Source organism: Cyclopterus lumpus, chromosome 18 (assembly GCF_009769545.1).
Source record: "Cyclopterus lumpus isolate fCycLum1 chromosome 18, fCycLum1.pri, whole genome shotgun sequence".
Lineage (NCBI taxonomy): Eukaryota > Metazoa > Chordata > Actinopteri > Perciformes > Cyclopteridae > Cyclopterus > Cyclopterus lumpus.
Genome location: NC_046983.1, coordinates 9,298,284 through 9,314,636, shown reverse-complemented (window position 1 = coordinate 9,314,636; position 16,353 = coordinate 9,298,284). Strand labels below are relative to the sequence as shown.

Genomic DNA, 16,353 nt, shown 5'->3' with positions numbered 1-16,353 from the left:
GGGAGAAGGAGGATGGCTCCATGCAGATTGATATCAGGAGGCCCAGCTATATCCTGCGAGGGCTGACTGATGGTCTGTCTGGATAAAAAATGAACTTTATTCCCAGCGTGCAAGCTATGATTCATGTACCTCCCTTCCCCCCTAAAACCATTCCACATATACCTTCACTACACACTCTCTGGAAACAGTGTAGTACATCATATCGTGCTGCACCACTGGCCTACACCAGAACATACCAATGAGGGGTTGTTGTCTGCACATGATCAAACAAAAACTAGCATTATTCGTCCATTATCGCATTGAGGTAAATGACAAATCGAACATCCTTCTAGCCTCTCAGGAAAGGAACATGGCCATCTCGTTCTGGTGCATTCTGTCCTATCTAAACAGTCCTTTCTAAAACGTTTAATTTGGAAAACAGACAGTTTATATACGTGAAATCATTCCTTCAAGGTCTGTTTGGCAGCGATTTTGTTCCAAACAGAGTGACCAATTCAAATGTGTTTGACCACTGGTTCTGTTTGGTCCTTCTGCCCTTCCATACCATCATGAGTGACAGGCAGGCAGAAGAGCTGGGGTCACATTACTCACAGTTAGCATTCTGTTCTTCCTCTTTCCTGCGCTAAAAACATGGTGAAGCATTGCACTTCCTGCTCCAAAAGTGAGTGGGTAGTGTGGTAGGTGGCGGTCGCAAGAAAAAAAGAAAATACAGCCCTGCTTTAGATTCCAATTAATTACCATTTGAAAGCAAAAGTACAGAAAGGGATGATTGCTAATTAATTATCTTTAAGGTCTCACTTCAACTGCCACGTAATGGCATCACATCTCAAGGAACAAATGTTTTGACACGTCGCACATGTCTGTGGTCATTTATGCCGTAAAAGTGTGTGCCCACTACAAAACAAAACACCATGGCAATTGAGTCCTCCTCTTTGGGGAGGAGTTGCAGCAATTCATAAAAGCTTTTGTTCCAGAGAAGTTTTCAATGTTGATCGAATGGTTTCTATAATTGAACCCTATAAAAGTGTCACTGACGGTTAAGGCTAACGAGAGAGTGGAAACCGACAGCAAGGTGACATCCCATAATTATCACCTCAAAATCTAAAATTCAAAGAGAAAACATTTTTTTTTGGATGATGTATTTACTTATTTCCTCGATCTGTTTGACAGAGATGTTTCAACTGTTATGTGATGAGAAAAACTCAGCAGAAAAATTGCATTGTTTCAAACTCAGTGTGTAGAAAATTATTAAGATCCCATGTTTGACCAAGAAAGTTATGTAATAATAATAATAATAATAATAATAATAATAATAGTATATATAGGCAGTGTTTTTGCTGATTGTTTAGAGCAACTTCACTTGCAAACCATCCTGACACTCTTGGGTAAGGAAGAATGAAAATAACTAAAAACTAAAATCTTATGACATCCAAAAGATTGTTTCTATGGCGACAGTCACACCTTTCACAGCATGTCGGCATTTTGATACACACCAATGTCGAGCATTCAGCACAGGCAATCCCAAGGGGATGGTAAAAGGCTAGAGTATAATCCTTTAGATGAAATTGAAACCCTTCGCGTCTGAGGAAATAAAACCCCAGCAGTATATGAAACCTGCCCCCTGTTTGTCATTGATCAAAAGGTATTAAAACTATAATAGAGATATGTAAGCGATTGATTAAAGGTCATATGAAGCCAAACAGAGATTGAATAACAATTCTAAAAAATCAATAGCGCAAATATTGGTCTTCGGTTTAACTTTGTATGCGCACTGCAAGAATGATTAAAGGAGTGCAGTGGTGGGATTGGTTTCAGGCCCATTCATGAACTAAAACAATTTCGGATTCCGAAAGCTGTCTTCCAAAAGAGCCTCAACCGTGTGAATGTGTCCTGCTATGGACTAAATGTCACAGCAACACAATGCACACAAAGCTCATTTAAGGAATTGTGTTTGTAATATATCATGACCCTGAGATACGGACGGCGGTCATTGTTTGGGATTTTGTCTATGGAGACTAAAGAAGAGATGACGGAGGTACTTACCCTAACGAGACCTCCGTTCCTGCGGTACTCTTTTGTGTGACTTGATTGAATGGGCACAGGGTGTAAGTATACCTGCAGAGGGAAAAGAAAACCCAACATCCACATTGAGTAAACTGGCACACAAGGTTTAAAATCCATGGTGCTTATTCTTTTCCTGCTTCGTTTTGTTATGTTGTCATTGACGAAATGACAACATAACAAAACGAACATTTTTTGGGTTTGTTTTACTGCCAACTTTCAGGTTTTTGTTTTGTTATCAGTTTTTACCGCTCTCATTATTTTCTCTTTGGTTCTTTTGCAAAACACTTTGGTAACCCTACTTTATGCTAATTGTTCAGCATTTAGTGGCAGAGAGACAAAGTTAGCGTAATAGTGGAGCATTTAAAAAAAATAATAATTTAAAAAAAAGACCAGATGCGGGAGACCTAAACAGAGATGAAGTGAATATTGGATTCCCATTTGCCGGGAGTAAATAAGCAATTGTTTGTGAATGCATTAGCCAAAACCACTTCATAGGGTGATAGTTTGTCAATGTTGCGTTTCCATTGACCCAGTTGTCCAAAAGCACCAATAAAACTGTTAACACAGCTTTTGAAAAAAAGGGCCACGAAAAAACAAAACTTTCTCAACAGGCAAGTAAACTGTGGTGAAGACGTGTCAAGTATCAAAGCAGGGTTTGCTAAGCAGAATTATTGAACACTGACACTGGTCTTGACTGGCAACCAAGGAGCTACCAGTTACCCGGCCTCCCACAGCTCTTCTACGAAGTTAAAAGGAAGTCTAAAGGAGTTTGCAATTAGTAGAGACCATCGCTAAGTGGGGATAAGGCTGGAGAGCCGAGAAACAACGAGCAACAAACTGATCAAAGACCTTGATGGCGAAACAGAAAGTGGGAAAGGCAGCAAGGCACCATCACACATACTGTTATAAAAGAGCAGAGGATGTCCAGACAACCACAAGAGCGAGATCGAGTGAATGAGAAAATGCAGACTGGAGGAGTAATAAAATGGCTGCAGCGTAAGTGGGTGTGGGCTGGGAAGTGCAGGGGTGATCAAAAGCTGTACGAGAGAAAAACAAGATGAAAGAAAAGACAATGATGAACATCAGAGAAAAGGGGATAGTGGGAGAGGTAAGTGAATGGCAGGCGACGTCTTTTGCTCTTGCAATTGTTTGGGGATTTTTTTTTTTTTTTAAATGCTTCTCATTTCAGAGACTTTCATATACTGAAGGTATATATTCTTTCATGTCTACTGTATGTTTCAACAGGGATGCCCTCATCCGCCACGTATACGGGCGAGGGAATCTTTTTTTGACTGCAGAGTAAGCAGTTCAGCTCGGAGTAGAATTAAATAGGTCTCACCATGACTAAGCCTATTGAGAATCCATTCCCCTCCAAAAAAATTTGACAGTGCAGCAATGTTCCTCTTGAGATGTTTTTTTGTTATTATTCTATTAGTTTATTCTCAAACTGTATATCTAACAACCATGTTAGCAGCAATGTTAGTGGTTTGGTCCATCTCCAGAATATTTACTAACTTGATGACTCCACTTAAGTGAACAAGATTGTGAATGACAAATATTATATGTTAGCAATGCCATTATGAGCATGATGGCATAACCAGTTAGGTAAAAACACACTGTGGCTCAATCCAGCCTCACAGCCATGCTAGCATGGCTAAAGACTATTGTCTTGTCCCTCTTTAGAATATAAGAATTGGTTAAAAGGTTCTTCACAGCTATCTTTCACCTCTTCAGAGATACTCATCACCCTTAGTTCACTCCAGCATCATATGACCAGTTGAGACCTTAGATAACTGCTGCATGGTTCACATAGTTTAACAGAATTGGAAACTCAGCAGTGCTTTGGTCCAAAACTTTAAGATGTGACACAATTTGTCAACCAAGACCTTTAGATATGCAATCAAATGCCAAATAAATTGAGGTGAAGTTTGCCAATCAGCCTCCCATACAAAATTAATAAATATAGAAACACCCAGGCTAAATTGCTGTGGCAGTGAGAAAGCAATCAAATTAATCCCATAAGGGAGTACCCCTGTATGTCTGTACCTCTCTTCCCCCTCTCTCTTACCCTCAAGGCAAAGCCATCCATCCCTGCCCACTTTTGCTGACATGCCAGCAATGCACACTTTCACGTGCACACACACAAAAAACTAGGCTATTTATGAGCGAGGGCACTGCCATCTGACCTTGGATGCTCGCCTCCACGCGGCAGCTTGTGAGAAAACAAAAGCAGGCACGGCAAACACAGAAACGCTGGGTAAAAAACAAAAAGTTTGGCGAGATAAGAAATGCCGAGCCCAACGCGCAAACAGAGGCGCGGGTTGATTAGAAGTCTGTCTCCGAGACAGACACTTCACATTCCGCCGCCTGCGATACATAAATGGGACACGGTAGAAAGGTCAAAACAGGCACATTTATACAAACTGTGGCCAGCTATCCTGAGCAAATGAGCAGTGTGACAAGGAGGAGGAAATACCCAAAGGCTTTGTGGAGAGACACTGACAGCTATAGAAAAATAAGGTTAAAAAAGAATAGCCAGGAGAACAAAGGCAGAAGAAAGAGGAAGATGATAAATGATAAAAATAAATAAAAGTGTGCAAAAGAGAGTGGAAGGGAATCAGAGTGTGCTGGTGGTGACCCCGCACATATGAATCACCAGCTCAACAGGTCGTGAATATGACGGATGGCGACGCCATCAAAGGGGACACTGGGCGGAGGAAACAAAGGAGAAAGCAAGATGAGAAAGAGAAAACTTGGTGGGTCACTAATCAAATCTTTGACAATAATTGGAAGGCTATGATGAGCAGCAGATCCTAAAATGACAACAGCAATCCTCCCATCTGGGTCGTGAACTCCACATGGCATGTCTTTCTGTACCGTGTGATCCGTCATCGTCAAGACAATTCGGCTCTGACGCTAGTCATAATAAGTCGGTAGCACTGTGTCTTTGGCAGGTGTTCCTAAACCTGAAGGTACATTGTTACGGAATGAATATGTTAGATGCAACCACTCAGGCCCTCAGGCAGTATTGCACGCTTCACCGGATCGGACAGCAGGTTCAGTTTGATACTTTCCAATTAAAGCTACTGAAGTTAGACAAATTATGGCAATAAGACAGGATACAGGTCGTTGTGTTTTCTATTGTTCACTATATGGCTGATGCGGGCTGCAAGTGATATACCGTTGATAAAAGTGAGGAAAACTCAGCTTCGTTGGGCTTTTAAGGGAAAGCTGTATACGTTGGTTTTAACTCTTTATGATAGTCTCACTTACTGATCTCAGCTATTTATTTTGCTGCGTAACATTTAGCTATAACCTAATGAGTCGCAGTTGGATGACTGTCAGATCTCTAACAGAAAAACACAAAAGCATATAGAGTTTGGCCTTTCTTGTGATCCAAGAAAGGCCAAACTCTATATGCTTTTGTATTTAACAGTCCACTGTTAATTAGAGATCTGACAGTCATCCAACTGCGACTCATTAGGTTATATAGGGGGGGAAAGACAAGTGTATGTATTACTTAGTCCACTGAGATCCACTCAAGAGAAGGAGAGACAACAATTAAGCCCCTCTCCCTCGAGACTGCTCTGTGGCGCCGTGGGTGGAGCTCACCGACGCTGACACTGCAAACTGCAGCAACGCCAACACTAGCTGATTGGTTTACAGGTAGCGCTGTGTATATAAAGTGACGTGGTTGGTTGTTTAACAGCACATGTTGGGGGAAAACCAACACATTTAAAAGCAGCATATGTTTCAGTAACGGTGTCAATGTTGCAGTACGTGCTGTGCTCTCGCTAGCTTTATCGATATATTCAGTCATTCATATTCAGGAGGGGGGGCGGGGGGGGGGGATACCAGTGTGTGGTGTGTTTGGCTAACAACTAATGGAACGACCATTACACAAACTGCTGTGCAACTCACTTTGATTGTTTTGGACGGTGTGTTGGGCTAACCACTAACAGCTAATGGAACTACAGGTACATACACTGCTAGCTAGCCTCAACTCAGCTGCTGCTAAGTGGGTAGACAGCTTGGAAGGATATCGTTAGGGTTTTATCAATGCTAGTACGATTATCAATATTCCAAATTGCTTCGGTTCCTTATCGATACTCTTATTGGTTCTTAAGAATGGGACGGACTAAGCAATTAGCCTTCCTCGATTATGGTGTTCTTCTGATCAAACTCCGTACGTCATCACTAAAGTGACGGACGGAAGCTCGACAAACAGTAGAAGACTGAGCCTTTCTGCACATTCATGCTCTGCATGTTGGCCACATGTCGTGATAGATTGCTGGTGTTTCCTCTCTTACTGGTGAAGGTTGTATTGCATTTGTGACATCGAGAATTCTCAGCATTCACCGGAGTAAAATGTATCCACACTTTAGGATCTTTCTATTCTCTCCATCATGATGAGTCTTGCGCTGTACTGAGTCGGTGTGAGTGTCAGAGTAGAGCACGACTCCGCCCCTCGTGCAAAGACGGGAACAGAGACAGAGAGAGGAGGCAGAAGCGCTAACTCTGCAACTAATTAACAATTGTTACTGTTCTGGGTATTACAATCGTCTTTCATGCAGATGCAACTGCCTCCTTGTTACAGGTTACAGCTGACCACAATACCAACTCTATAAGTGTAATGCTGCCTTATCGAAAACAACACTATAAAGTTCACACTATTCTAAAGTATTCTGGATTATAACCCTGACTGTAAAAGCCTGCATTGCACACTTGCAGACTTCAACATGCTGAATAAGAATGATGCTTATCTGGAAATGTGAATTCCCTGACCGAACGCAGATAAGGAGCTTATCGATTTTTTTTCTGTTTCAGTCCTACATATTTTATTATGCTCGTTTGTGTTCGTTTCATTTCTGATTTTTCTTCCCTTTCAGCTCGCTTGTGACCTTGTATTGATATTATTTTACTTTACTATGAATAATAATGATATCAGAAGGAGAATTCATGCGTGTGCTTACAGTATGTTTTTTTCTTTTCATAGGGTGATGCATTTCAAATGCCTTCAATCAAACTTTGTTAGATTGATTCCTGCAACGTTACACCTTCAACTAACACACAGACAGAAACAATCGCTTAAAAGAATGTTTTTTTTGGACAAAGATATATACAAAACATAAATCATGTTACTCCTTTGCAGCACATATGAAATCATTTGTTAACAATTTAATGGAGGCATGTAGTTTCTTGAAAATAAAACCAGATGGTCATTACATGCAGTTAAATCCAACTGTCTATGAACATATTGTATGATTATTAACCATGCCATTTATATTACAGACAGAGAACAACGTATATTTAATTGCAATTATAATGCCATAAAATCACTGCATGGTAAATGTAGTTACTGTACTTTTATTAAGTAATAAAAACAGATACAAAAAAAGGCTTCTTATTTTATGAACAACTGCCTTATGTGTTTATTTTTCATAAATGCGTCTCATATACAAGCAACTACTGTAGGAGATGACGGTGAAAGACACTTAATGTCCGCGGTGAAAGAGTTATGCATAGTTTGGATCTCTCTCCTCCAGTAAAAGACTGAAAGTGCCGCCATGTCGAGAGCTTTACTTTGAGCCCCCGAATGGTCAACTCATCAGGCCTCAAGTGCAATTATGGAATCCAATTCCAATGTAGGCCATTTCTCAGTTTACCTTCATTTTCCACATGGAGGACCACAAATGCAAGTCTATATAAAATACTGTAAAGAGTTCATAGGTGGTGGAGGTTGGCTTTTTTGACAGCTTATCATATTTCGGCATTGGAATTCTTTATGCAGAGCCGACAGTCAGTGCACAAGATATCTTCTGTGAAACAACACGAAAAGGTACGATGGATGCATAACAGAGACCCTCTTTCCCACATAAACTACTCAGGGAAAAAATAATAGTCATGCAAAGCGAAAGAGCCTTTCAAAAAGATGGCTCAATTTATATGCAAAAAAGCAAGGAGACAACACAAGCCAAACTTGAAGCTTATTTTGTTTTTAGAGCCATCACTAAGGACAATGAGGAAAATAGCCTCTGGCAGATCCTTTAAAGTTTCATTTTTCCACCCATCTCTCAATATATTACATTATTATTGCTGCTACTTTGTTCTCTAAATAGGTTAAGGCTGAAGTTTGTGGAAGATATGCTAAGTAATGGGTCTTTCAAATGTCTAAAAAATGCACTTAAGTGAATTATAGAATCCTGCAGGATTTAAACCAAATTGCCTGTTCTAGTTGCTAATCAATTCAATAGTTCAATAGTGTAATATAATGAGACTATTCTAGGAGGCTACATCAATTGGCTTTCATTTTATTTTTGTTAACAGCGGTGGTGCCCTGAGGTGGTTTAATGTAAATTAAATATTATTCAATATCATTCATTATTATTTTTGATAATTACTGAATATTTTATTTTATGGCCATTTTAATGCATCTTTGACTAATACCTTATAGGTGGTGGTGCCCTGTTATTAATATATATTGTCAATCTTATTATTCATTTTACTGATCATAATAATCATCTATATGTCATCCTTTTACATTTCAAATGGAACATCCAATTAGTTTTCTCTGCATGTTTGAACATTTGAGCAAAAGTAGCAAGAATGTCTCTCAGGGTGGGAAGTTATTATGTGTTTCTTCTGGTTGTTAAATATCATTCTCAATTACGATGTTTTGGTGTAATAAATTGAAGAGAGTTATCCATTTCAATAATTTACTTAACATACCATCGCCACTCCTCCAAATACATGTAGAAATTGTAAAAATGCTCAAAGCCCCATTTCCAGGCAGAAAATGCTTAAACAGGTTAGTATATCAGAGCCTGCACTACTCAAGTAGTAGTAGAAACAGTTGTACCTCTAGGATATAATAACACTTTCTCTGAAAGTTATAACAGTTTCTGAATGTGATCTTATTAGATATCATATAAACACAAGGATAGTACTTTGTTAACATGAAGACAATGTCACTTTCCATTTTAGCTACGGGTTCAAACCAAATCCCTCAGCACTTTAAGGGAGATTATTGTTGCGCTAACTGTCAAGACCTTGTCTGTCTGACATTGTTGAACGTCAGATTAACATATTTCTCTCAAATTGTGTCACAAAATATTTCTTATGCTATAAGCCAAACTTCATCTTGCTCAAACAAATTTGTTCCGTCTTCTATGCTACCAGTGTAACACTAGTCGGTTACAGTTCTCCGAATTAAAAAGGAACGATGGGGAATGTTCTTCCACTATGAGTGTCAATAATATGCACATTGACAGCTGAATACCCACATGAATGCCACACATGCTGACAGTAGGATACTCATTAGATATTTTGTCAGTCCCTGCGTGAAACACTGCACTGCAGGTTATCAAACAAGTCGCCTATACTACATACAAATACCTTTAATACGGAAACCTCATGTCCAGGCTGGCCCCGGCACACATGAACACAGGCGAGCTGGTGTCTGTTTGTGGTTTCCTCCGTGGTAGCTATGTTTGGTGTGTTTATGTACTCTGTGACTAAAGTTGTATGCCCGTCCAACAATCAATATTAGATGAAAATCTAACTTGAGCTGCTACAGTACTAACAAATAGAGAAACAAAAAAGTCCTTAAAACGATAAAAAAAATATAATTTAATGATCTAAAAACTAAATTAGAAACAGGAATTCCTAGTGTGCAATGACAAGCTGGATAAACATAAAAAATCTCTGAGAAGTTGAACCAGACTGTTTCAACACAACCAACCCACAGATAATCCGCTCTTGCCCATTTCTCGAGCTATAAAGTTGGCAGCACAACAAAGTCTGATGAGATGTGATGATTTTATGACCCCAGCAGACGCACACGAACTCCATGCCAACCCACAGGTCTACTGAACCAACGGAAAACTCCTGCTACTTCAGATGACGGCCCCTGCTGTGGATTGGGCAGAATCTCCAGGTGCCTTTGGGTACCAACAGGGAAGGACCGGTGTCTTTGTTGAAACACAGTTGCGTGAGGGCGGTGATTTCAACCGCAGGACTGTGCTCTTCGTCATGGCATCCAGGAAAAAATAGGACGACTAAACCTTCTCCAAAATTAGATGCGCCACAAACAGGGTAGGGAAGTTGGAAAGTATTGATATAGAAACTAGCACACTGGCATCCGTGGACAATGGGCGCTTTCGGACCAAACAATCCTGGGGATTCCTTGGGAGGGACTGCCAACTGGGGATCGACCCTGATAATTACATACCTTCAAGGTTGTTTTCTGTTTGCCTTCACACTGCAAATGGGAAGTGAAGTGATGTCGGCCGGCCTGAGCTGCTCGCACACGTCTCCAGCTGGGAGATCGGCAAGTGGCGAGTTAGCTCCAAACTCCTTTAGCTTTTTTTTGGTAATATAAGCATAAATAAAGAACCCTACATGCCACAAGCATATTAACGCAAGCAAAATAGCCACCATGAAAGCACCTTTAAGGATTTCAGACTGCTTCGGCTTAATAGGAGTAAAATAAACTACGACCTAAAAAATTACCCTCAGGTAGGAAAATGCCAAATAAGAAATGTAACATTGTTGGAAGATGAAGCTGGCAATATTTTATATATGACATGACAGAATTGGCATCTTAAAGCAGGTGAATGTAATCTTTCTGGCTCCTCCGTTCTTGACAAATGACCAAATGTGAACCTTTGAAGGTAATTAATTGCATGAGCAGCACATTAATAGTAATGCTAAATTTCATGCTTTAATATAACAGCAGTGTCTGTGCACATCTATCACAATTTGAAAGCTACTGAGTGTGACAAAGTGCCGATCCTCTAAGGCATGGACCTGCATAAACATCTATTGTAGCACAGCCACTCGTTTCAACAACATTCCAATTATGATTAACAAGAACCCTCTGCCGCTCTGTCCCCGTGATAAACCAGAGCAAACAAGATCCTCATTTCATTTGTGTACCTGCATGCATTTCATTTTCATGTAGTTATGTGTCGTCTGGTTGGCGTTCTGGCATAACTTCAATTATCTAAAAACAGTAGGCCTTCATATTGGGCATCATGGATATCCGTGTTAAATCACATTAACAATGAAAGCTCTTATGAAATGCACCACCTATGACTCTTCATTTTTTTGTACGTTACATCTCGGACTCCACCCCACCCGCTATGCCGTGGCTTTCGTTGAATTTGAAACCCCCCCCCCCTCCCCCCCAGGTCATCCAGGCAGAGTCTCTTTCTTCCCTAGAAGAAACCAATGCACCGTTAAGGCCATGTGATGTTCCACAGACAGTTGGAAGTGTCACTTGTGCTGCGTTATCCCTCTCTCTTCTCTGTCAAAGCTGAACCACAGTGGCGGGCATGACTCACTGAAGTGCTGTACTTTCTAATGACACAACGGCGGAGGCTGAGTCAATCTGACCTGACAGTCTTGCATAAATCACGGCCCTGCGATTTAAGTTGCTTTGAGGAGTGTCAACAAATCCACAAGAGGAATATTAGACTCTGCTGTAGGTAGGGACTCCGCCTCTGAGAACTCATTATGGGGAGTCTTCCTTCATGCCGTGCCAGGCTGTGTTGACTGAATTGCCAAGCTTATTTCTGATTCACTGGCAGAAGCGTGCGTTTTAAATTCCCCACTAGTGATAAGGGTCCACATGCACCCGATGGACCATTTCAGGGGGAATACATGGATTTTTAATGGGGGGATTTTTGGAAGTGAGCTTCAACAGCTCAAATGCGAAATAATGAAAAAATAAATAAAAAATACAGCATTTAGCTTCTAATCTCGCTGTTAATCATCACACATCCACCGAGAGTTCAGCCCAACCAATGAAATTAAAGTAATTGTTTATTTTCCTTAAAGCCCCAATTAGAAGGGATCCACACCAAAATGAGGCAAGGCAACAGCAAGAATAAATAAGGGCCAATCCAGTTACTGTGACTCAAATAAAATGCAACCCGCTCCTTCCACTTCCTTGCTCCATTAGTGCAGTCTAATCCAGTAAGTTGCTCCACACGGGTCATTGTCATGAAGCGATGCCTCAACGTGGCAGCATTTCAAACCTTTTGTTTGCCACACCCAGCAGCAGGTAAACATGTACAGCTAATATTTATATGAAAGATAGACAGCATTGTAACTCGGCAAACTATTATGGCTCCAGGCTCTTTTCTCTCATATTGTCTGCCACTCAAGAAAAGAAAAAAAGAAGGAGCAACTTAATCAAACGTGAGGGATCTAAACATCGGGGGGGGGGGGGGCATTGTGAGATGGTTTCAACCGATGATCAAGAAGCTGGAGAAATAAGTGCGTTATTCTCTTTCATTATTGCAGAGGAACTGTAGCCCTGCTAGTTCGCTACTCGAGGGCATCGGAGGGAGTGTTATAGAAAGCTGTTGGTTTATGTGTCTGTCAATGTCAGGTCTTTTCAGGATCGCAGTTCAAGGCGAACAGCAAGGATAAAAGGGGAGCAGGGAGGGGAACTGGTACATTGCAGGGAGGGGAACTTGTACATTGCTGAGAGGGTGCTGGTAGGTCAAAAGACCTTCAATTGAGGTGATGCTAGTGGATATAGTGCTCTTCAGTCATTTGAAGGCTGCCTGTTAGATGACACCAATAGGCCAGGGAACGAAAGGTAACGGAGCACAGCATGGGTTTATGTGCAGAAGGCTGAGGGCGAGAGAAACTGACAACTTGCATGACTTGGAGTACTTTTACAAGTATCTTGTTGCTTTAATATTCTGACTTTATTTGAACTGTTGTTTCCAACTTCATATTGTGGTTTGGTACGGTTAAGGCTTTGCAAGACCACGTACTGCAGTTAACATTATCCCCTTCGTTAATGTTGCATCGCCGGTCGAGCCTTTCATTCTCACACAGCAGCCAGTGGACTTACTTTATGTCAGCAGCATTTCACAATTAATAGGCAGTAAAAGGGGTGTGATGGCTACATATTTGGCATTATGCTTAAAGACTGAGGCTCAAGCTGCATGAACCAATCAACAAGAAACTAAATCAGCATCCATGTAGAAGAGGTGCAGCATTGTTCTTGTAACGCAGTGAGTTAGTTAGTCGTAGTACTTCAAGTATGATATAAAAAGAAAACACAAGATCAGACTCATTTCATCCAAAATCAACCCGTGACAGACTTACTGTGCCTTGCATTATTGGCCTATCACTGAAGTGCCATTCATCTATTATTGTTTTGATTGCTCTGGCATAATCTTTCATAGCTCTCCTCCAATTATGTCTCTTTAACCGGCAAGAAAATCTTTTGTATTTCCAGAAGTAAAAGTCGATCAATATCATAGGAGCTAGCTCTCCATCCCAGACGTCATTCAATTAAATCAAATAGCAACCCATGTGCAATATTGTTATCTAACACGGTCTAAATTAACAGATAGATTTTTCTGGCTTATGTACAAGAACTGCAATTTTCCTTTTCAGATGTTGCCTCCAAAATGGAAAACTAAGCAAACTAATCACACCGGTGTATAAGGCCATGGGAAAACCACAGATTCCAAGAATGTCTGAAAGATGTATTTTCAGTGCAGATCTCAGATAATTTTCTTTCAAAACTGAAACCACCCACAGGCTTCTAAAGCTCCAGCTGGCAAGTAATCCTGAGGAGAACAGATTCTACCCCAGCAGGGGCCATAGGGATGCAGGGGGAGATAGTAAAAGAAGCTCATTCTGTTGATTAAATTAAGTTGATCTAGCTGCTTGGCTTTCTCCTGGGTGACAAATATCAACTTGAAATGGTAGATCTTTACTGAGATGGTTCATGTTTGGTCCAGATTAAATGTATTTTAGTACAGTTAAAATCAAAATAAGATCCAGCCTGTGGTTGAAATATTGAGTTCACAATGATTCTTTGGAACGTTATTATCCAGTGTTTTTATGTCTACCTACAGTGCATTGTATTGCACAAATAAATTGCTTTCCGTGATTTCCATTATTGACAGTAAACATAACTGTCAAAAGCTTCAATAGTTCATGAAAGGTGTGTTTTTGTAATATATTTTCACGACAGTGGATGATGCATGCCACCACTCATTTTAGGACCAGTTTCCATAGTATTGCTAGATTAAAAGAAGTATATACATTTTAACAAAGCAATACAAATCATGTCAATACTTACCCATATACGTTCAGCTTGTAACACTGGCTGTTCAAAAACAGAAACTCCCAATCTGGTCCATAGTCTATGGCCAGTTTTTTCCGGAGATCACTAAGAAAACCAAAAAGAACATATTAGACCACGAGCACACTTTTTATGGAAATCAGTTTTTACTGATGCAAAACATTAAGCAATTACACTCAAAAATCTGAAGTTACACTAGCGGTATAGTTTTAAGCATTTAACTTTAAGAACAGGTTTAAAAATATGCCTCAAAAAAAGTTGTGTAATTGTTTAAGGACAACATCTGGAGCACAACATAGCAAATAATGATTCCCCTTTCAATATGAGAGAAACAATTGTTATTGGGTGTAGTTCCATTGTTCCAAGTCCCTGACAAGCTGCTCTAATAACTTCTAGATGACTCCTAACAGTGCTGACAATGTAGCTTTATCTTCCTTCCTAGCTTTAGTGACTGACTTCTTGAATAGTGTTCTGATGAGGTGGCCCTTTAAAGTCCATTTCTATGCAGCGTCTCCAATTATCTGAGCTGGTGAGGTCTGCTTTTCTCCACTAATCACAAACGTGGAAACTAAGCCATATCTCTAATGGTGCACAGGCCCTTATTTCCATATTAATAACCCAGAATTGCTAATGGGGTTAACTAATGTTTGGAGCAGGTGATTGTTTTGCTCAAGGTTTATAACGTAGGGTGGCATAAGGGGATGATTCAGGGTCAGAAAAGCAATGCAGGTTGCGTAACTATGTGTGCATGCGATTCTCTGGAGGGCAGGGGTCATAACATTCATGCATAGAGTCCATTTTACCCTTTACAGCACGCTTAGGGGAATAAAAGTTGTGGACTAAAAAGGAAGACACTTTAATTTCATGCTAGTTTCCAAAGGCATGAAATGCACGAGCGCTGCATACTATTAAAGGGCATGGCCTGAACAGAACATGGGGGATCCTCTCCAACACACATTTATAATGTGAGTAAATGGCCAGGAGCAATGTGGACAAAGAAAGAGCGAAAGTGAGGTCATGCCAGCTTATTTTCCCTTTTCCCCCTTCATGCAGGCGTTTGTTTAGGGGGGAAAAAATCTTGACCTTTTGGTAACAGCCATCTCTGTGGTTGGCTCTCCTCTCCGCCTACTGTAATGAACAGTTTGCAGGCCTAAGGGCCACAGTAGCTACTTATCAGCTATTGCTGGCTGGCTTAGAGCTCTGAGAAAACATCTGAGAGGGAGAAAAAGCATGTCACAGGCATTCTCACCCAATTTTGCTCGATGGAAATACACGGGCGTAGCTAATTTGTTATGACAGGTGTTCCTTTTTCTTTCTTTTTTTTTAAATACACAAATAATTACAGCGTTTACCACACTAATTTGTGCTATGTCTGTCTTTAAAATGCCACAAAGAAATTTGGACAATTCATACCCAGGAAGACACTCAAATAGGCCTACCCAGCAGAGCACGGTAGGCAACCAATAGCATTTGTTTTTCTTCATTAAAATTAGGCTTAGGTATTACAGTATAAATGCATTAATGTGCAGCTTTCCTCACTGCTAAAGCACAAACAGATGGAGTCTATTTTAAGGCCCAGTTACAAACGTAGCAATATGAGAAGCAAATGCATCGTCCACACAAAGTGGAAAATGTTGATTAAGCCACAAATATGTGGCAACGGAAGCTAACCCCTACTTCTTTTTTGCCATTTGCCCTTACCTTATTTCCATGTTGACTGTCTCATAGGCTTCTTCTACTTTCTTCAGATTGGTAGCCTCCCACTCTGCAGCTAGACAAAACAAAAGGTCGCACAAATTAACACTGTGGAGTTGTTGCATCTCAACAGCTGCCAAACAGTGGGCACTAAAAATAGGCCGTTACAGCTAGGACTGGGCGAGGAGCAAAGTTGCATATAAACAGAAAAATGCTATTTCCAGGTGTGGAAACTGCCGAAAGGCCCGCAGGCTTATTAGCCTCTTCACACCGATAACTGTGTTTACCAAGAAAGTAATGATAAGAAGAGTGAGCGTGAAAACAGAAAAAGGTTCCACAGAGATATGTTTGTCTCTCTTTGTCACACAAGGTAAAATTAAACATAATAACTGTAAGTTGTGAATCAATATGCACTACGCCCTGTTTGCATATTTTGTCTTGCCACTTGATGAATTTACATTATTTACTTTCCTGTT

At 40.5% G+C, this 16,353-nt stretch overlaps 1 protein-coding gene across 1 annotated transcript in view; it reads right to left on the bottom strand.

Moving 5' to 3' along the window:
- Nucleotides 1-16,353, bottom strand: part of LOC117747775 (glucosidase 2 subunit beta-like) — a 101,133-nt gene that overhangs the window by 15,560 nt on the left and 69,220 nt on the right. The window contains exons 11-13 of the mRNA XM_034557223.1: nucleotides 15,884-15,953; nucleotides 14,180-14,269; nucleotides 2,044-2,115 (exon numbers count right to left, since the gene is read on the bottom strand). Coding sequence (XP_034413114.1) covers nucleotides 2,044-2,115; nucleotides 14,180-14,269; nucleotides 15,884-15,953 — 232 coding nt within the window. The remainder of the gene's footprint in view (nucleotides 1-2,043; nucleotides 2,116-14,179; nucleotides 14,270-15,883; nucleotides 15,954-16,353) is intronic.